Below are 21,522 nucleotides of genomic sequence, written 5' to 3'. Positions count from 1 at the left end.
GGAGCCAACGAAGCGGTCAAGGAGCAGGCCGGAGCAGCGGATGGATGGCGACATAGCAAAACTCGATCAAGCAACAACTCGAGGAAGAGGAAGAGCAGCGATAGGCCCAGAAGAATGTCGGCAGAAGGAGCCAACGAGTCCTACAGGGAGGATCAGGGGGATCTTGACAAGACCATCACCAGATCAGAGTCAAGACGGGAGTGGAAGGGATGGGGAGACGGCAACGGGTGGATCACGACCTCTCGGACGTGTGAGACCGGAGAAGAAGAAGAAAAGGATAAGAGGAAGAGGGTGAAGAGGAAAAGGAGAGCAGAGGATGAGAGGGTGAGGGAGAGTGAGAGGACGAGAGAAGGAGAAGAAAGGATGGAGAGGGGGAGGGGCTCGTCGTGAGGCCAGGCTGCTCCAGGCGGCGACACTATGGGGTTCTACTTTCTTTCTCACGAGAGTTAAGGGTTTTTGTCTGGAGGAGCGAAAACTAGGGGAACTACGCGTATGATTTGAGGAGATTAATTTTTAAGCCAGAAAGGGTTTCAAAAAGATGGAGGGAGGCCATGATGTTGGATATGGAGACAAGGTCGGCTTTAGAGAAGATCATGAGATTGTCAGCAAAAGCCAAGTGGGTAAGCTTAAGGGCTTTACATTTGGGGATGGGGGATATAAGGTGTTAACCAGTGGAGGATTGGATTGAACGGGAGAGGACTTCAACGGCCAAGCAGAAAAGGAAGGGGGAGAGAGGGCACCCCTTCCTGATGTCTATCGCAGAGGAGAAGTACCTCGCGGGGCTACCATTGAGGAGGACAGAGAATCGGGGGGTGGAGATGTAAGAGTGAATCCAGTGAACAATGGAGGGGGGAAAGAAATTTGGAGGACAAAGGAGAGGAAATCCCAACGGATCGAGTCAAAATCCTTGTGAATGTCTATCTTCATAAGGGCCACAGAAGAGTGGGATTTGCGGTTGAAGTCTCTGACAATCTCATAGCAAAGGATGATGTTATCCGATATACTTCTTCCAGCAATGAAAGTAGATTGATTTGGACTGACAAGAGAATCAATTACCTTTTGGATCCTATTGGCGAGGATCTTGGCAATAAACTTGTAAAGAAGATTACAGAGGGAAATGGGTCTGAATCCAGACATGCATTGAGCACCTTCCTTCTCGGGGATGAGGCAAAGGAAGGAATGGTTGATGCGGAAGATTTGGGAGGGGTTAAGGAAGAAGCTACAAATGGAAAAGATAAGGTCACCACGAATGATATGCCAGCAAGTGGAGAAGAATCCCATACTGAAGCCATTAGGGCTAGGAGCTTTATTAGACTTATAGCGCAGGATAGCAAAGAGGATCTCATCATCCGAGGGGATGGCTTGAAGGGATGGTAGAAGATGATCAGGGATGGATTTGTTAAGAATGTTGGGGGGAGGATGGAAGAGATCATCAAAGTAGGAGACAGGTTCAACTTTGATGAGAGGAGAGGACAACACAACAATGAGGATGGCCCAAATGTCCCTAACCAAGGGAAGGAATCCCTCATGAAGGGACCACATGTCAAAGTAATTAAAAGGTTTGGGGCCAAAGGAGATATGGGGCTGCACAAAGAGGGAGATAAGGGAATGATCAGAGATGCTGAGGAGGTTGAAACCGAAGTGGGAGGTAGGGAAGGCGGTTAGCCAAGCTTCATCGACAAGAAGACGGTCGAGCTTACAGGGCACCCAGTCATGACCACTACGGAGATTGTGCCAAGTGAAATTTGACCTGGTCCACCTAAGATCATCCATCCCACTTTCCTCAATGCAATTATTGAAGGAGTCAGTGGAGGGGGAGTTGATGGGAGCACCACCAAGTTTCTCATGGGAAGCCCAAACCACATTGAAATCCCTTCCAATGCCCCAAGGAAGAGAGGAGAGGGTGGAGGAGAAGGAGAGAAGGTCAGACCACAAAGGAAGTCTATCAAAGGCCCAATTAAGAACATAGACAGCGGAGAAGGAAAGGGGGGAGCCCGAGGGGGGGGAGAAGGAAAAATGGATGACTTGGGAAGAAAAGGCAAGAAGGGAGAGGTGGATGAGAAGAGGGTTCCAAATGATCCAAATGCACCCGTTGGAGGAGTGGGCATAGTTGGAAATGAAGGACCAAAAGGGGGCAATAGAAGCAACGATGCAGGGAACATTCGCTTCTAGGACACGGGTTTCAAGGAGGCAATAGATAGCAGCCCTGGAAGATTTGATACGAGTGGATGGAGGCATGTTTGGCAGAGTAATTTAGACCATTGACATTCCAGATAGTCCAAGGGATCAGTTGGAAACGTAGGGGGAAGGCATCCAAGACTCACTAGGGTAGGAGGGAGGGGTGGGTCTGGACTTTGACCGGTGGGAATACTCTTTAAAAGAGGAGGGTAGGGGGTGGTGGAAAGCTTAGGGTTAGAGGGACCTATAAGGCGTGGGAGGGTGGACATGGCCTTATTCTTATGACCAGCAGCAAGGGGTCTAGGGGGGACTGGAAAAGCCAGTCTGGACTTGGAGAGAGGGGCCTCAGCCAAGAGACTAAGATTCTCAGAGGGGGAATAATCCATAGGGGAGGAGCCCAAGTGAAGAGTGCCAGGCAGGGGGCCTAAGTCCTGTGATGAAGCTTACGGGAGACCAGCAAAAGTGAGGGGGTGAGTAGCACTTAACTCAGTAAAATTGTGGGGGTGGGAAGCACCATATTCAACGGAGGAGGGGGGATGATTACGCCTTCCAAGGTGTGAGGCAAGACTGTTTGCAAGCCAGTGGAGAGCCCAGAGGAATGAGCGGAAGCAACCGAAACTAGCATCTTCAAAGCAGTAGAGGGAGGGTCGGTGTTGACGCCTTCCAAGGCGTGGGCAAGCAGGAGATTTGTCGTAGAATCAAGGCCCAGCAGGAGGCCAAGAGAGAATATTGAAGCAGGGGAGGCATCACTGGAGAGGACAGTGACGACCCCAATGGCAAGAGGCATCGCAGTATCAGAACCATCCCCCGAGTGTATATGTAGATAAGGGGAGGAGACGGAAATAACAGAGGCATCAGTGATACTGGTGGTGGCACAATTGACAGGCGACGGAATTGGCAACGAAGCGGTGATGGTGCCTTCCAAGGCGACAGTGCAGGCAAGCAAGGTGCTAGCGGGAGACCCAAGGGGCCTATAACCAGAGAGGCAAGGCAGCCTGGCAAGAGCTCGCAGAGGATTCGAAGGGGAGTGAGGTATTCAGGATAGCGAGGACCTCGTGAGCCAGAGGGGAGGGGGGATGCGCGGGTAAGGGAGATGACGGGCATGGGTATCGGGTTAAGTCTAGAGAGGATGGACAAGGGTCGAGATTGGTGGAGTGGGCTGAGTCTAAAGAGGATGGACCAGGGTTTGGGTTGGTTTTAGGGTCAAGGAGGGTTAAGAAAGTGTGGGTCTGGATAGAGGGGGTAGTCAGGAGGAAACTTGGAGAACTCAGAAAGTAACTCGACCGGGAGAAATTTATTAAGAGGAATGAAAGGCGGTTCAGGTTGGACCGGCTTGGTTGGGTTAGAGGGAAGAGACATAAAAGGGGAGCGAGGGTTAGTCGTACCAGAGGCAGACGACAAAGGAGGTTGAGAAGGAAGAAGAGGGAGGAGAGGAGGAAGGGCAGAGGAGGATGGGATAGTAGGAGAGGGAGGAGGAACAAGATTCGAGGCACAAAGGCCAGCCGTAAGTGCAAAGTCGGGAGAGGGAGAAGCGACAGAAGGGTCAGAGTGGCAGTGAGTGGGAGAAGGGGGATGTGTCAAGGTAGTAGGCAAAAAAAGTTCATCATAGCAAGCAAGTGAGGAGAACTAGTTACTGCCCAACAAAGCTTCCATTGGACTAGCAGAAGAAGACATAAGGGCCAAGACGCCGGAGATGACAGCCGTAGGTCGCAGATTCCGACCTTAATTCCTTCTGGAAGGCTTTCTCAGAGGAGGGTGTTCCCTACTTGGGTTATCAGGGGCTGAGGAAGCCAAAAACGAGCAAGCGATAGGGGCTTGAGGACCAGATAACAGAGATTCTTTAGTCTCCTCTATCGGATTTTCCCCTTGAGACACATTTTTTGAATTTTTTTTTTCACATAACACTGTGGAGTGCCCAAAACATTTGCAGCTGGAGCTCATAGGGGGGATCCAATCATATTTTATTTCTTGCACAAAGGAATGTTCATCTCCCTCAAGAACGGTAATAGTGGAGGGTAGAATCCTTTCAGCTGAGACCTCAACGCATATGCGGGCGAAGGAGAGGCGATCCAAAGTTTTAGTTCTCTTGTCTGAATATAACGGCTTGCCAATGATAGAACCAAGGATGCTTAGACCCTTAACACACCAGAAGTGGAGGGGGAGGTTGGGAAGGGAGATCCAAAGAGGGATGGACGTCGATTCCGATCGATAAAAGGTGCGCTCATCCCATTGCCGCAAGAAGATGGGTTTCTTGCCCATGAACCAAGGGCCGCCATCAATTGCAGCAGATTTGTCTTCAGGGGAGGAGAAGTTGAAGACAAAGATGCCATTGTCCAGCATGTAGATGGAGAGAGGGCACAGGGGTCTCCACTGATTGTGAAGAGAGGATTTAACAACCGCAAACGGAGGTCAGCTTCCCAAGAAAGAACCGACAAGACAATTCTTCCATTTGCTGATTTCAGATTCAAGAAGCCCAGGGGGGCAGAGACTGATAGGTATGGAGTTAAGGGAGGAGGGAGGGTGGTAGTAGAGAGAGTGGCCAGAGGTAGGGGGCCGGGAGGAGGAAGGAGGTGGAGAAGAGGCAACAATAGAGGACCAGGGGCGGCTGACAAGAGGAGGGGAAAAAGGGGCGGGAGAGGGAGTCAGATCAGGAAGGTTGGGGCAGCCATCGGCCAAAGCCCGTGGAGGAAGGGGAGAGGACATGGGTTCAGGTCATTGGCGGGGACAAGGGGTCAGGTCGGGGAATATCAGAGAAATTGAAGGAAACTTTTCAAGACCTATAAAAGACTTCAAGAAGCATTCCAGTAGCAGCACATGATGGAGATTCCTCCCTCTCCACAATCATGGATAAATTCTGTTCCTGGAAAGTCAGAATCGACAAGGGGAAATCTCCCCGACTCAATTAGGATACTGTTCACAACTTCACATCCAGCAGTCTTCCCTAGTTCTAATCTCTTCTTTTATTTATTTTTCTGGTAAATAATGCTCCTAATTAGTAATATGTGATAATGTGAGGGTGTATTCCGTCTTTGAACAGAGTGTCCCTGTTTAAGTGTAAAATGAGGGTATTTGAGTAGGTTACGCAGGGTTTCTTCAGGCTTTAATGCTAAAAGCTGTTAGGTCTATAAATATGCCATGGGGAGAAGGTTTCCTGGTCATCAGTCCAGGTAATTGAATCTATGAATGGACACCTAGTTCTGCCATGTAGCAGGTTGGATGGAGCTGAAACTTTATGGACAGGTAGATCCCTCGATCCTCTACTCAACTGTCAAGTTTCAGTCCAAATGGAAATATGGAATTGAAGTGGCAAAACAAGTCATACAAAAACCTAAGACTGCAGACAATTTGCATGCCAATATTTATACGAGTATATGATTGAATTTGATCTGACATTTGACATGTCACCAATCCAGACTATTCCCTGACTATCCAATTGTCAAAATTTCCACATCATACTTCCACATGGCAGAACTAGGTGTGTTGTCCATAGATTCCTTACCTGAACCACCAACCAGGAAAACTTTTCCCGAATGGCATATCATAGAGTGTTCATCATCCATTGTTGAAATAAAATGAGTTTGGTAGGGGAAATTCATTTTTCCCCATCAGGTTAACTTTCCTTCTCTTTGGGGTTTTTCAGCTTCGAAACCCTAGGCTTTGATGGTGATCGGCCTTTTATCATTTTTCCCTAGTATGAATTTGAGTACTTAGTTTGAATGCAGGTTGAAATTTTGGAGAGTATAAATTGGACCTTTAAACAATTGAGACACCTGGCATTTCCAATGCCATTCAAGAAACTTTTGGCTTCCCTGTTAGCATAATTGCAGGCAGGAAATCAACGTCATTGGATACATATATATTATAAAGACCCGAGTTTAATTATTTGTTACCCCATTGTATACGTCTGCAAATCTTTTGTTCCCAACTCTAGGAGAGCCAAAGTTATACATGCTCACAGAAATTGCTCCACACCTAATATAGACCAAGAAATAGATGAATCTTTATGACTACAATTGTTTTATAAAGCATGTAACAGATAGTCCGCACGAACACAGTTGGTCGAGACTTTGACTACATTATAGAGTAAATGTGGAACTCGGCTTTATATTACATTTGACCACCTAATGACTAATACTATAAGGCAAGAAAACATAAAGCAAAAAGTCTCTAAGGAGCCAACTTGGCTCCCATAGTGCACAACTAATAACCTCAAATACCACTGGAATAAATATCATAGTGTCCACTCCACTCAATTCAACTCAACTCAACTCATAAAAGACGTGAATGTAAAATAAAACTTTTTCCCACATTCTAGTGTTTTGAAGCATGTCATCCACTAACCTACAAATGACGTTGGGTCACAGGTTCACTGTCAAGAAGGTCAGATTTATTATAATTAAGGCTGCAGCTCTGTAGTAAAAGAATATTTTTAAGTGAATTTTAGGTTTTAAACATCTGTAGTTGCATAGCTTGGTTCTTTTAACGTTAAACAATGAAAATAATGGTCCACCGAAGGACCACTTGGTTCCGAGTTCTGTCAATGGTTGTGTGAGAATCTTTTAGGTAGTCAATGGCTGCGGGTCACAAGTTAATTCATTATACATGCTAGAAGTTCAAGTTCTTGATAATTCAACTGGCCAGTTCTGTCCAGTTACCATCGTGCCTTTATACTTTTATGTTTCTAGGTAAGAATGCTGGACTAAAAGAAAGAAGAACATAATATGAACGACAAAAGGAGGAGGAACCTTCACCATGCTCTTTTTGTTTTTATAGTATGAGAAACTCTCCTCCACCATGGCTGCCTCTTCACCGGTGGTGCTCCTTCGTGTTGGCATCTAGGAACTGTTGTGCTGAGATGTTAGGGTTAGGGTTTGTGGTTCTCTTCCTGGTTCTGACTGATTTGCTTTTCTCCTCTGTTTGGGCATCTAGGCCCAGATATAGAAGTTTTCCTAGCCCATATGAGCTCTGATTGGTGCCTTTATAGGCTCTATCTCCCTTATTGGGTTTATAACTTCTCCTTTGGAGCTATATTTTCCCTCCACCTTCTTTCAATGCATTTACTATTCACCCAAAAAATAAAATTACCCAGAACATGCACTAGGAAAGAGTCAAAATGAAGATTATATGTAACTTCGAATAAAGCTGATTGGTGGGCAAGGATCCATGTAGCCAACCCCATTTAGTTGTGATAAGGCTTTGTTTTTGTTGCGTAAAAGTAACAATATATGTACGTGACAAAAGCATATCGTGAGATAAGATCCAATAGGAAAGGTAAGAGAGTGCAAGTACCATATGGAGTAAACAACAAAGAACTCACTTTGCCAATTGACTTGATGAAAGTTCAAGAGCAAGAAGGGTAGCCAATGCACCACCCAAACTATGACCTGTCACATATATATGCCATTTGTTCACCACTTCCGCACCATCTCTGCCATTAAAAACATCTATATTTATGTTTTCTCAAACAAAGAATCTCAATTTCATGAAAATAAGATAGAGACATGATAGAATTTCAATGGCCAGAGAAATGGCACCCACAACAACTTATGCAAAACTGTGATTGAAACAAAAAATTAAAATTTTCTAGCGGAGTAAGTTTTGGAATAAATAAGATTTCAACAAAATGAATTGTTTCTTTTATCTCACTTTTCTAACATATTTTCATAGAAAAGTAATTGGTCTTCATAAATGTTGGTGTACAATGTCTTGTATTCCGTCACAATTTAGCCTAGAGAGAACTGGTGCAGCGCCTCGACAGGCAGGACGGCAGTCTTGCTAGCCGGTTAGCGGGCCGTGGGGGTTGCAAGGGGGCAAGAGGCCCCCATGCATAGCAGGGGGTGTAGGGGGGCGCAGCCCTCCGCTCGAATTTTTTATTTGAGGCAATTGGGTACTTTTTGGATTAGGGTTTTTCGCTATATATTTGTAGCGAGGGTTTCTTTCTCTGCAATGCAAACAATACTGAGAGGTATGAGGACGAGCGCTGTAACCCGATTCTCCATTGATAGTGAAGCAGGATCTCATCTCACCGGAGACGTAGGCAACCTTGCCGAACCTCGTAAAATCCGTGTGCATTGTTTGTTCTTGTTTTTCCATTATCTTCTGCATCATTTTAGGGTTGCATTTTTACAATAAAGAACTTCCTGGCATAACATATGTATACATTTATGTTATACCATTCCATATTAGAACAGTCTAGTGCTGAATAACAGTTCCCCTGTTTCCATCACTCTGATAAGGTTACAAACAAGCAAGTAATCTCCTAGGCTATATATTAAAGTAAGCTATTAATAATATTCGATAAGTTAACTAGTTTAAGAACTGTGTTGCACCAAAAAAAAAAAAACTTGAATCATTGATTAACATCTTTTGAGTCACTGTGAAGCACTTTGTAGAGTGTGGAGGGTTAAAGCCAATCCTACCAGGAGGTCTTGGGTTCAAGTCTCCCAATTCACACCTTCCCTCCCCCCTCAAAGAATAGGACTAATTAGGACCTATTAAAGGAAAAAAAGCACCACCATGGTCATGTTCACCACATTTTCTTTTGAAACTAATCCTTACCAGAAATTACTCCTTTGACATTCCAGCCAAATTTTCAAACCTGAATAGTAGTTTGGGCTATATATGGACGTGTTGATGGTGTATTGAGGTAAAGAATTGAAGATTAAATACTCAAAATCATCAAAGTATCATTAGCCATGTGATGGGGACATCCACGTGTACCAAAGGCGTAAACGCAACACCCAGCCACGTTTGCACTCTATTTGTCTAAAGGAAGGTCTCACAGAAGGAAATTAGAGGAAGGAAGAAGAAAGAAGGAGATAGAATTGTTCCAGCCTTCCCAACACTGGACACAACTCTCTCTCCCTCTCTCTCTCCTCCCAATCGGCCAATATCTGTAGCCCCACCAGATCTTGTTCGCTTTAGTAATTTTGCTTTTGAGAATCTTGTTATTTAGTTGTTTTGATTAAATAGGAGACTAGATATTTATCTTATCGGTCTATTAGGTAGTTTCCTTATTTTAAAAATTGTGTTCCTAAAGTAACTCTCTTTTTTTTTTTTTTTTTTTTTTTGTAGTATTTTCCATTATATTTGTAAGGCCATTGGCCATCAGTTTTTTAGTTAATGAATGAAAATTATTGAAAGAAAAAAAAGCCCACGTCTCTCTCTCTCTCTCTCTCTCTCCTCCTGATGCAGTTTGACGATGGATTTATGATATCTTTTATTTACTTTTCTTTTTTAGAGTTAGAATTAGTATGGTAGATTTTTATTTGAGTGAGAATTTTATTTCTATTTTAGTTAGATGAAATATTTGTTTCAAATAGGAAAGTAGGCCTGTTTTCAGTCTTTAAATAGGTTTATTGAACTCAACTAAGATTTTAGAATTGAATGAAGTAGAAAATTTATGTTTTTGGTTTGAACGATGGCTGCCATGGCCACCGACCCTCTTTTCCCCCTCTCTGAGTTTTTCTAACCTTATTTCTCTCCATCTCTCTCTTCTGGTTCTCTCTTATCTTCTTCTTCTCTTGCTTCTTATCTCTCACTTTATTTCTTCTTCCTCATCCTTTTCTTTTTTATTTTCTGGGTTTTCCTGTTATACTCTGTTCTGGCCAAAAGTTGCAGATCACAAAATTAGATGGGTTGTTCTCTTTTATAACTGGTCTTTCCACCTAAGGCTTTAAACGACGATATCCCTTCCCTGGGCGACCAGACCCTTAAAGCTTCATTTTCCGTAAACGATCGTTGCTGTGAGGAATCGAACCTGCAACTTAGGCTGGTTTAGGATACCCCCCAGATTGGTTGCAGACACTGATTGGTAGCATAATACCCAAATCTCAGAGCTGCCGATGCAGGCTTCTAGGAGTCCTTGGTGTTACGAACCCTTACCTGAAAGGTCAAATCCAGCAGGCCAAAGATGAGAGAGTTCTTATCGTTCTTCTACTAGCATCCGCCCTGTTCTTCTTGGCTGAAGGTTGAAGACAACCTAAACCAGAATCCCGGCTTGCCTATTTCTAAAAGGGAATTTTTTGGCTGTTATTCTCTGTGACTTTGTCCTTTCTGTTTCCAAAATACCCCTACTTTTTTCCCTTTTTACCTCCAACGTTTGCCTTAGTTTTGCTTCCTAATTTACCCCTTCCTAATAATTCCTAATTCCCTCCATATCCCATCATTTACTTGAACCTCCATTTACCCTTTAAGATCCCTTTTTAATTACAAGTCTACCACTCCCTTCCAAAGTTCCATTTATTTACAATTCTACATTTAATGAAGCTTTATTTCAATACAACCTGTCATTGGTTATTGTCTTTATTTTCTTGAGTGTCTAAGTGAGCCCTAAGCGATCCGATTTCAATCTCTTGGAACCCGGATCTACATCAAGTGGTATCAGAGCCAAATTTTCCTGCAATTTTCCAACCATGACAGGTCAAATCAACAATGCTGAGTTGCACAAATTGTATCGTGAGTCAGCTGAAAACCAACAGAATACTGATGCTAGGCTTAAGAGGACTGAAGCCAAGTTTGACAAGTTTATGGAAGAAATGACTGTCTTCATGAAGAGGCCAGACAAGCGAGCTGAAGAAGGATCCTCTACATTACTTCCTCAGCTCAACACTTTACGGATTGAAGATACACCTCAGAGGCAGCAACTTGATCCAATTGTCCCTCAAGATGTTACCCGATAATTTTTCTGACAGAGATTATGACATTAAAGTTGAGGCTCCAGAGTTCAGCAGTGAAAAGGGACCTAAAGAATTCCTAGAGTGGCATACTAAAGTGGAGAGGATTTTTGCATATAAGTCTCTTCCAGACGTGAAGAAATGTGAACTCATCCTTACCAAGTTTATTGGATATGCATGTTCATGGTGGGATGTACTGCATGCAAGGTTTGTCAAAAGACTTGGACCCATTACCAATTGGGAGGTCATGAAGCAGATCCTGACTGAAAAATTTTTCCCTCTTAATTACGAAAAGGTAATGTTCAATTAGTTACTTAACTTGCAATAAGGGAACAAAGATGTGGATTCCTACACCCTCAAATTCCACAAATTGTCCTCAAGGTGTCGACTTCAGGAAACAGACCAACAACGGGTGATGCGATATATCAGTGGGCTAAGTACTGAGATCCGACTCGAGTTGGCTAACACTGATGCCAGGTCCGTTGATGTGGCAGCGGCTCATGCCAAGACACCTGAAGAGAAGTCCATTTATTCGAAATGTATGCCCAAGACTTCTTTAGTTTATAGACCTCCACCACGTATGGAGGAAAAGAAGCCTGAAGCTTGCAGAGTTGAAGAAAAAATGTTAGAGTTCGTCAAGAACAGTGATGGGGTGAAGAACATCAGATGCCATAGTTGTGGCGAGAAGGGTCGCTACTCCAACAAGTGTCCCAATAGGACTCGTTCTGTGAATGCAGCAGAGAAGCAACCAATTGAAAAAAGTGAGGATGAATCTGCTTTATATCCTTATCCCCTCCAGGAAGATGATATGTTCGACTATGGTAATGAGGATGTAAAATCTCATTCAGCTAGTCTTTCATCATTTTCAAACAGACTAGTTGATAAGGCTCCTCTCTTCAGATAGAAGGGTACTCTTATGCACGGTTCTAAACCTACTGATGTTCATACAGTTGTTGATACCAGGGCAGAAGCACACATCATATCTACTAAATTTGTTCGAGCACACAACCTTCCACAAAAGCAGCTTTTCAAGAAGATTCATGTGCGAGATTTTGAACCCACAGCTCGAGAAGAGGCCACAGCAGTTGTTCGAGTACACTTACAGTTTGGGTCGTTGCAATACCATGTCACCTGTTTGGTCACTCCATTGGCGCACTGCGACATTCTTCTAGGACGACCTTAGCAACGACATGCTGGTATCCTCTATGATGGTGCATGGAACACCATCAAGATGAAGCAAGGAGGTCGTACGTATTTAATGAGGCCACACGCATTATCAGACATGCCACGTCATTGACTGATTCTGCTTTAGTGACACTTCAGCCTACACTCCCTCCTCTTAGTGTTATGTTCCCATCTTCTACTTCGAGATACGTGCCACCTCATCAACGAGCAACTTACAAGAGCATCTTAGAGGCACGACCTGACTCGACGAAGTCGAGTTCTTTCAAGACCGGGAGAGCTGATGCAGTTTGGCGATGGATTTAGGATATCTTTTATTTACTTTCCTTTTTTAAAGTTAGAATTAGTATGGTAGATTTTTATTTGAGTGAGAATTTTATTTCTATTTTAGTTAGATGCAATATTTGTTTCAAATAGGAAAGTAAGTCTTTTTCAGTCTTTAAATAGGTTTATTGATTTCAATTGAGATTTTAGAATTGAATGAAGTGGAAAATTTATGTTTTTGGTTTGAACGATGGCTGCCGAGGCTGCCGACCCTCTTTTCCCCCTCTCTGAGTTTTTCTAACCTTATTTCTCTCCATCTCTCTTTTGGTTTTCTCTTATCTTCTTCTCTCTTTTCTGATCTCTCACTTTATTTCTTCTTACTCATCCTTATCTTTTTTATTTTCTGGGTTTTCTTGTTATACTCTGTTCTGGCCGAAAGTTGCAGATCACAAAATTAGATGGGTTGTTCTCTTTTGTGACTGGTTTTTTGACCTAAGGCTTTAAACGATGATATCCCCTCCCTGGGCGACCAGACCCTTAGAGCTTCATTTGCCATAAACGATCCTTGCTGTGAGGAATCGAACCTGCAACTCAGGCTGGTTTAGGATACCGCCTAGATTGGTTGCAGACACTGACTGGTAGCATAATACCCAAATCTCGGAGCTGCCGATGCATGCTTCTAGGAGTCCTTGGTGCTACGAACCCCTGCCTGAAAGGTCAGGTCCAGCAGGCCAAAGATGAGAGAGTTCTTGGCGTTCTTCTGCTAGCATCTGCCCTATTCTTCTTGGCTGAAGGTTGAAGACAACCTAAACAAGAATCGTGGCTTGCCTATTTCTAAAAGGTATTTTTTCTTTTGGCTATTATTCTCTTTGTGACTTTGTCCTTTGTGTTTCCAAAATACCCCTACTTTTTTCCCTTTTTACCTCCAACCTTTGCCTTAGTTTTGCTTCATAATTTATCCCTTCACAATAATTCCTAATTCCCTCCATATCCCATCATTTACTTGAACTTCCATTTACCCTTTAAGATCCCTTTTTAATTACAAGTCTACTACTCCCTTCTAAAGTTCCATTTATTTACAATTATTCCATTTAATGAAACTTTATTTCAAAACAACCTGTTATTGGTTATTGTCTTTGTTTTATTAAGTGACTAAGTGGGCCTTAAGCGATCCGATTTCAATCTCTTGGAACCCGGATCCGCATCACCTCCCCTCCCTCTCACGACTCTCTCTCTCTCTCTCCCTCTCTTTCTCTTGGTTACCTCTTTAGTGCTGCACCACTGTTACTTGCATGAGCTGTTGAAGATTGCTGCACCTCCCTCAAGTAATACTCAATCCATCAAGGGCTGCTATGACTTCACATTGTTCTTACGACAACTGGCATGGACTGCACTTTTACGTCTTGGAGGACCTAACCTTCTCCTCTTCTCCTCAGATCTGAACAATGGAAAGGTAAGTAGCTTCCCCTCTCTATGCCCCCCCCCCAACTTAATCCCTTTTATTACCCCATCCCTTATTGCTGAAACCTGAAACTGCTCCCATCGAATTTTAAGCTTAATCTTGTTTTGTCTCTGTGGAATCCCTATTGTCCTTCTCTTTACTAGTTGGCTGATTTTAGGAAATTGTTTGGCTTGCTTATCCTGTTTTGTGTCTTGGATGATTTGTGCTAAACCTAACATATGCATGCTGCTATGTTCCCTTCCCTATATCCCCATTTGATGCTTAAGTAGTTTGTGTTTTTCTGCTTAGACTATCATTGATCATTGTTGCTCTGTTAATTCGTCCATTATTTTTGCATGCTAAATCTGTATTTTTGCTGAGCCCCATTGAACCCAACCCAATCCAAGTCCTATTGTGCTTATCTTGTTCTAATTGAGTAACCCTTGTAGGAAACCTAGTTGTCTAGGCACCCTCCTACATCTTCTTGGTATCAGAGAATGGTTTTTGGTTGGTCTTGTTATGATTGGGTGTCGCTGTTACTGTTTATATGTCTTGTCTGTTGAGGTCTAACCTCCATCACAACTTGTCTGTAGTTGAGTCTGAGCTAAAGAAGTGCTACCTTAGGTTAGAAGACACCTCTTTCTCCTAGGTTTGGCGGGACCAAATAGCATTGGACGCTATTCCCACCAGAAGCACATTCTTGAGAAGAAAATCTCTGACCTTAGGATTGAGAGGGCCAACTACCTATCTCAATTGGAGATTATGAGTAGGCCTTGAGTCATTGTTGGCAACCATACCTTGGTTGCCCACTTTCTTTATGCCCACTCGTAGTGGTAGAGCGTACCAGGACATGTCTGACCCTTCTAGTACCGCCATTCAGTCAGAGCAGTGGGCGAGAGCCCTCCAATGGAACGAAGAGTTCCTAGAAACCTCCAAGCCGAATTAACTGCTAGTAGGGCTGAACGGGAAACATTGTTGGCTGATAGGGACACAATGTTGGCTGATAGGAAAACATTGTTGGCTGATAGGGAAGCACAAGCTACTTGTCTCCATATCGTTACCACTAGGCTTGTCGCCCTTGAGACAAATGCCCTAAACTCAGATGGACGGCAAGGCCACAATACCTTATGCACTAGACCTAGAACAAGAGCCCCTAGCCCTGAGATAGAGAACAATGACAACCACACTGATGGTTATGACCAGATAGGGGATGATTTTTTAGGCACAGAGCATGGTAGAGGTCAGGGTAGGGGTAGAGGACAACTTGCTCCAAGGCACCATACCCAATATGGAGATGATAAGGGTTATGAGCATTATGATAGGGGCTTTGATGTCAGGCGGATGATTAAGGTAGATGCCCCTACCTATGATGGTCAGATTGATGCTAGGATCCTTCTAGACTGGATTAGGCAAATTAATAGGTACTTTGAGTTTTATGATATGCCCAAGGAAGCCCGCTTCAGATTTGCTAAGTTCAAGCTTATCGGAGCTGCCTAGGACTTCTAAACAGACCTAGAGTGCCAGGAGGCCAACCTAGGACTTGAGCCAATCACAACATGGGTAGAAATGTAGGAGAGGCACAGGAGGGAATTCTTGCCTATCACCTATAGGCTACAGTTGTTGAATGACATGAATGCCCTGAGGCAAGAAAAACTGACTGTGACCGAATACATAAGCAAGTTCAATGAGTTGAAAATTAGAAGCCGTATTCAGGAGGATGTTGAGCAGACACTTTCTAGAATCCTTACTGGGCTCAACTCCGAAATCCAGTCACGTATGGCACCCCACTTGGTGCGAGACGTTCCACAAGCCTTTCGGGTAGGCATTTTGAGGTGGAGTCCTCCTTGAGAACTTATTCTCAGAGGAAGAGCTTTCAAGCTGGGGAGTCCCACTTTAGGAAACCACCCCAAGGTTCAATTGGATTCCCAAAACCCCCTACTGCACCACAACATCAATTTGACAATAGGGGTACAGGAATCTTGGGAGAAGCACCCAAGAGTAGTGGACAACAACAATGCTTCAAGTGTTGAGGGTATGGTCACTTCTCTAGAGTGCCCCAACATAAACCTCTATGTGGGGGAGCAGACTCTTGAAGAAGGTGACCAAAAAAGCTTTCAGGACAATGAGTATGAGGACCATAGGCCAGATGAGACCATATCCGATGAGGCCTTAGCCCATGTGCAGCACCTGCCTTGCTCACTCCAAAGAAAGATGGCACCTGGCGTATGTGCGTTGATAATAGAGCCATCATCTATAAGATCATTGTCAAGTATAGGTTTCCTATCCCTAGACTTGATGGCATGTTGGATATGATGGCCAACTCATCAATCTTTTCGAAGATTGATCTCAAGAGCGGGTACCACCAAATTTGGGTTAGGCCTGGAGATAAGTGGAAGACAGCCTTCAAGACGAAGGATGGTTAGTCATGCCTTTTGGCTTGTCTAATGCACCTAGCACCTTTATGAGAATAATGAATCAAGTGCTTCAACCATTCATTGGCAAGTTCTTAATGGTATACTTTGATGACATCCTCATCTACAATAAGACTCTGTCTTCCCACTTGGATCACTTACAGAAGATTTTTCATGTGCTTTTACAAGAAAAACTCTATGTTAACCTCAAGAAGTGCACCTTCATGAGTCATCAAGTCATCTTCTTAGGGTTTGTTGTGTCAACTCAAGGAGTATCTGCTGACCCTGAGAAAGTGAGAGCAATTGTAGAGTGGCCTGAGCCAACTAATGTCCATGAAGTGCAAGTTTTCATGGCTTAGCCACTTTCTACAGGAGATTCATTTACCAGTTTAGTTCCATTATGTCTCCTATCACGGATTGCATAAAAAAGGAGTTTCAATGGACTAAGAGTGCTACGAAGGCCTTTAATGAGATTAAAAAGCTTATGGCTGAGGCCCCCGTCCCATGCCTCCTAGATTTTTCTAAGGTCTTCGAAGTGAACTGTGATGCATCTGGTATTGGAATAGGTGGTGTCTTAGGACAAGAATACCATGTTGCTTACTTTAGTGAGAAGCTTAATGAAGCTAGGCAACGATATTCCACATACGACAAAGAATTCTATACGGTTGTCCAATCACTGCGCTATTGGCGACATTACCTTCTACCATAAGAATTCGTGCTATTCTCTAACCACCAAGCTCTGAGATACCTGAGTGCCCAAAAGAAACTAAACTAGAGACATGCTAAGTGGGTCGAGTTTCTCTAAGAGTACACTTTTGTACTCAAACATAGACCTGGTGTCGAGAATACCGTTGCAGATGCACTAAGCCGGGTAAACATGTTCCTCAGTCGCATAAGTGCTAGAAGTCGGGCTAGTGTGTTACTCCAGACTATAAGTGTGGAGGTTGTAGGGTTCGAGCGAGTCAAGGACCAATACCTCACCTGTCCTGATTTTAGTAAGCCGTTCACTTCTTTGAGTGGAGGTAACCCTGTCAATCGCTCGGACTACCTACTTCGGGAGGGCTTCCTTTTTAAGGGAAGCAAGTTGTGCATTCTTAGGACCTCACTTTGAGATTTCCTGATCTAGGAATTGCACGCTGGGGGAGTCACTGGCCACTTCGGTCTAAATAAGACCATCACCCTCGTTGAGGACCGATTCTTTTGGCCAGGACTGAAGAGGGATGTTGTTAGAGTTGTGAGTCAGTGTAGGACATGCCAAACTGCCAAACAACAAAAGCAGAACACGGGATTGTACACTCCCTTACCCGTACCCCGTTCCCCATGCCCCTTAGCAAGACCTTAGCATGGACTTCGTGCTTGGTCTGCCAAAAACTTCAAGAGGCCATGATTCTGTTTATGTGGTTGTAGATCGCTTCTCGAAGATGGCCCATTTCATCCCATGCTTTAAGACCTCTGATGCGTCCATAGTAGCCAAGCTTTTCTTTAACGAGGTTATCAAGTACCATGGGTTACCCCTCATCACAGTGTCCGATAGGGATGTTAAGGTCACTAGTCATTTTTGGAGGTGGTACCAAGCTCCGTTTCTCTTCCGCCTTCCACCTTCAGACCGATGGCCAGACTGAGATTGTCAATAGGAGTCTAGGAAATTTGTTGTGTTGCTTCATAGGAGAACACCTTACCAATTGGGATCGAGTCCTTAGCTAGGCCGAGTCTACATATAATAGCTCTAACAACCGTACCACTGGTCTGTCACCCTTTGAGATTTGTTCAGGATACCAGCCCTGGGCACCCATAGAACTTGTCCCAGTTGTGTCCAGTTCTAGGACCTCCCTTTCAGCCGAATCTTTTGCTCAGCATATACATGATTTACATACAGGTATAAGAAGACAGATAGCACTAAGAAACGATCAATACAAATTAAAGGCAGATGTGCACAAAATGCTACAAGAGTTTCAAGAGGGAGATATGGTGATGGTTAGAATCAAGCCGCAACGTTTTTTTAGGGGAAAAGCGAGCAAATTACATGCTCGTAGCACAGGTCCTTTCAAGTTACTTAAGAGGATAGGTGCCAATGCTTATATCCTTGATCTACCCGCTAGTATGGAAATCAGTAACATTTTCAATTTGGAAGATCTTGTCCCATATCATGGTGCCTCTACCATTACCTCCTTTTACCCTGATAACCTTAAGAACTTCCCCTTCACCCTTGATGAGACTGCTGAGCCAACCCAACCACTTCCCCTAACCTCCTTACCACTTGTACCTAAGGTCACGAGAAGAACTGAAGAAATTGAGGAACTCATTGATAAAATGATTGTATTCACACATACAGGAGGTTCTACAGAGTTCTTGGTCAAATGGTGTGGACGTCCGGAAATTGACAACACTTGGATCACAGTGCAAGAAATCCAACAACTAGACCCGGATCTGCTTAAGTACTACATGAGCCATAATTCACCGGAGGTGAATTCTTCCAAGCTGGGGAGAGTTGGAGACATCCACATGTACCAACGGCGTAAGCACAAGACCCAGCCACGTTTGCACTCTATATGGCTAGAGGAAGGTCTCACAGAAGGAAATTAGAGGAAGGAAGAAGGAAGGAGAGAGAAGCCTTCCAAGTGCTGGACACGACTCTCTCCTCCCAATCAGCCAATATCTATGACCCCACCAGATCTTGTTCACTTTAGTAGTTTTTCTTTTCAGAATCTTGTTATTTAGTTGTTTTGATTAAATAGAAAACTAGATATTTATCTTATTGGTCTATTAGGTAGTTTCCTTATTTCAGAAATCGTGTTCCTAAAGTAATTCTCTTTTTTTTTTATAGTATTTTCCATTATATTTGTAAGGTCATTGGCCATCAATTTTTTAGTTAATGAATGAAAATTATTGAAAGAAAAAAAGCCCACGTCTCTCCCTCTCACGGTTTTCCCTCTCTCTCTCGTTTCTCATTCTCGCTCTCTCTCTCTTGCTCGCCTCCCCTCCCTCTCACGACTCTCTCTCTCTCTCTCTCTCCCTCTCTTTCTGTCGGTTACCTCTTTAGTGCTGCACCACTGTTACTTGCATGAGCTGTTGAAGATTGCTGCACCTCTCTCAAGTAATACTCAATCCATCAAGGGATGCCATGACTTCATATTGTTCTTACGACAACCGGCGTGGACTGCACTTCTACATCTTGGAGGACCTAATCTTGGAGGACCTAACTTTCTCCTCTTCTCCTCAGATATGAACAACGGAAAGGTAAGTAGCTTCCCCTCTCTATGCCCCCCACTTAATCCCTTTTATTACCCCATCCCTTATTGCTGAAACCTGAAACTGCTCCCATTGAATTTTAAGCCTAATCTTGTTTTGTCTCTGTGGAATTCCTGCTGTCCTTCTCTTTACTAGTTGGCTGATTTTAGGAAATTGTTTGGTTTACTTATCATGTTTTGTGTCTTGGCTGATTTGTGCTAAACCTAACATATATATGCTGCTATGTTCCCTCCCCCATATCCCCATTTGATGCTTAAGTAGTTTATGTGTTTTTCGGCTTAGACTATTATTGATCATTGCTGCTCTGTTAATCAGTCCATTATTTTTGCATGCTAAATCTGTATTTTTTCTTAGCCCTAATCCAAGTCCTATTGTGCTTATCTTGTTCTAGACTTCTAGTTGAGTAACCCTTGCAGGAAACCTAGTTGTCTAGGCACCCTCCTACATCACCATGTCTAGGTGTTCTTTAGCTTAATCTTCTGCTATTCAACTTTATGTTGCTTTTGTTATTGATTTTCAGCTAGTGTTTATGCATTCCTATTCAAGATCAGCCTAGATACTTAGTTTACAAATTTTTGAGCTTCCCTTCAAATTAACTTACATGCTTCCTTAAAGTATTATGAGTCCTGGTTATGCTGCCTTCCAGGCTTGCTGGTAATTCTGTGACCATGGGGTAAGCCCTCCACGGGGACTGCCTCCATGGGTGGCCTCACAGCCCATCCCTTCTTCCCCCACGCCAACTGGAAGGAAAAAAGAAATAGTTGTAACAGTGTACCCTGTTGCAGTTTTGATTCACGGAGAAGGAATTGAATTGGAAAGGAATATGGGTAAAGGTGAGTCTATTCACCCGTCACTTAAACTATATATGGACTTTAGGCTCAATTATTCAAAAAATATTATAAAAAGTATTTACACACAAGTATACCAAACCTATTTCTCATTCTATATTATGTCTACTAGTTACAAACCTATGTTGTAAACAAAAACATAAATGATCCCAAAGATAGCCTTACTATACAAGTAAAGAGGTCACAGAAGGATAGAAAAGTTTACATAACCATCACTCTCAAGAGAAAATTCAAATCTACAGTGTTGAAGGGACGAAATGTAGTGCCATTAGATTATGAAGCTAATGGCAATATCAAGTACTTGACTGATTCTAAGGAGGTGCAATTTTGGATAACAGTAATCTTGTGAATTATGAATCCTGATTTCCAAGATTCGTAGGTCATTCAGTAATTTCAGACAATGCTTCCATGTCAGTAATAATTCCTTTTCAGGGTAGAAATCTGTTAGTTCCATTGCATTGAATAGTACTTATGCTAACTCATGAGGTTACAGAAAATTGTTTGGGAAAGTTCTAAAGCTCAAGAGGATAAGATAAGATTTGAGCATCGACATTTACTATCCCCTTATCACCATCGCAAATAAAGGCTTCCATGCTTTCAAAAGTATGTTGTGCTAAATTTAAAAAATAAAAATAAGGAGATATAAATAGGAACAAGCGGATTTAAATTTATTGCAATCAATATCCACATAGGTAGCTTATCATTGCGATGTATTTAAAATGGAAGCATTACTTACACAAAACCAATTGCCAGCTTAACAAGTGACATGATCCTAGTCCTCACTGAATCATATGCGCTTAAAAAACCGCTATGAACCTGACAGAAGCAGCAGCATTCGCTAAAAACATGAGAATGAGACTGGAAATGTTCTTTTCATTTGCTTTAATAAATGAAATATAAAGGGGCTTGCAAGCCTCACAGCAACAATGTCAAGCCAGACAGCCGCTGGCCGTCCTATTTGAACAAGGCACTTGGGATACCGGGCATCAGAAACCCCATAAAATAGGGGGATATATAATATATTACAAATAAATTTGTTTCCATTTGATTGGACTGTGACATCATCGGTTCCCTGATATTAGCCTTCTTCAAAAAATAAATATTTGTGATCAATCAGTCATAGTTTACCAGAAAAGTTATCTAGAAATATAAAGAACAGCATTTAGATATAGAATTTATCCATAAGCTATAAAGTTTCTAATCTTACTTGAACTTCTTGCTTGAAATCACCACCAACCCTCTCAGGATTTAGCCTATACAATTTTTTTTTTTTG

At 43.1% G+C, this 21,522-nt stretch overlaps 1 protein-coding gene across 3 annotated transcripts in view; it reads right to left on the bottom strand.

Annotated features, from left to right (window-relative positions):
* The window catches only part of LOC122091317, a 79,701-nt gene that overhangs the window by 28,276 nt on the left and 29,903 nt on the right, over positions 1-21,522 (bottom strand). For 2 of the 3 annotated variants that reach the window (XM_042661187.1, XM_042661185.1), the window contains exons 9-12: positions 21,456-21,501; positions 20,985-21,064; positions 7,496-7,606; positions 6,069-6,150 (exon numbers count right to left, since the gene is read on the bottom strand). In XM_042661187.1, the coding sequence (XP_042517121.1) occupies positions 6,069-6,150; positions 7,496-7,606; positions 20,985-21,064; positions 21,456-21,501 (319 nt within the window). The remainder of the gene's footprint in view (positions 1-6,068; positions 6,151-7,495; positions 7,607-20,984; positions 21,065-21,455; positions 21,502-21,522) is intronic. The other variant, XM_042661186.1, reaches the window with a different exon arrangement.

The sequence above is a fragment of the Macadamia integrifolia genome, chromosome 10, assembly GCF_013358625.1.
Source record: "Macadamia integrifolia cultivar HAES 741 chromosome 10, SCU_Mint_v3, whole genome shotgun sequence".
NCBI lineage: Eukaryota > Viridiplantae > Streptophyta > Magnoliopsida > Proteales > Proteaceae > Macadamia > Macadamia integrifolia.
The sequence above is the reverse complement of the archived record's forward strand: the minus strand, read 5'-3'. Positions and strand labels throughout refer to the sequence as shown.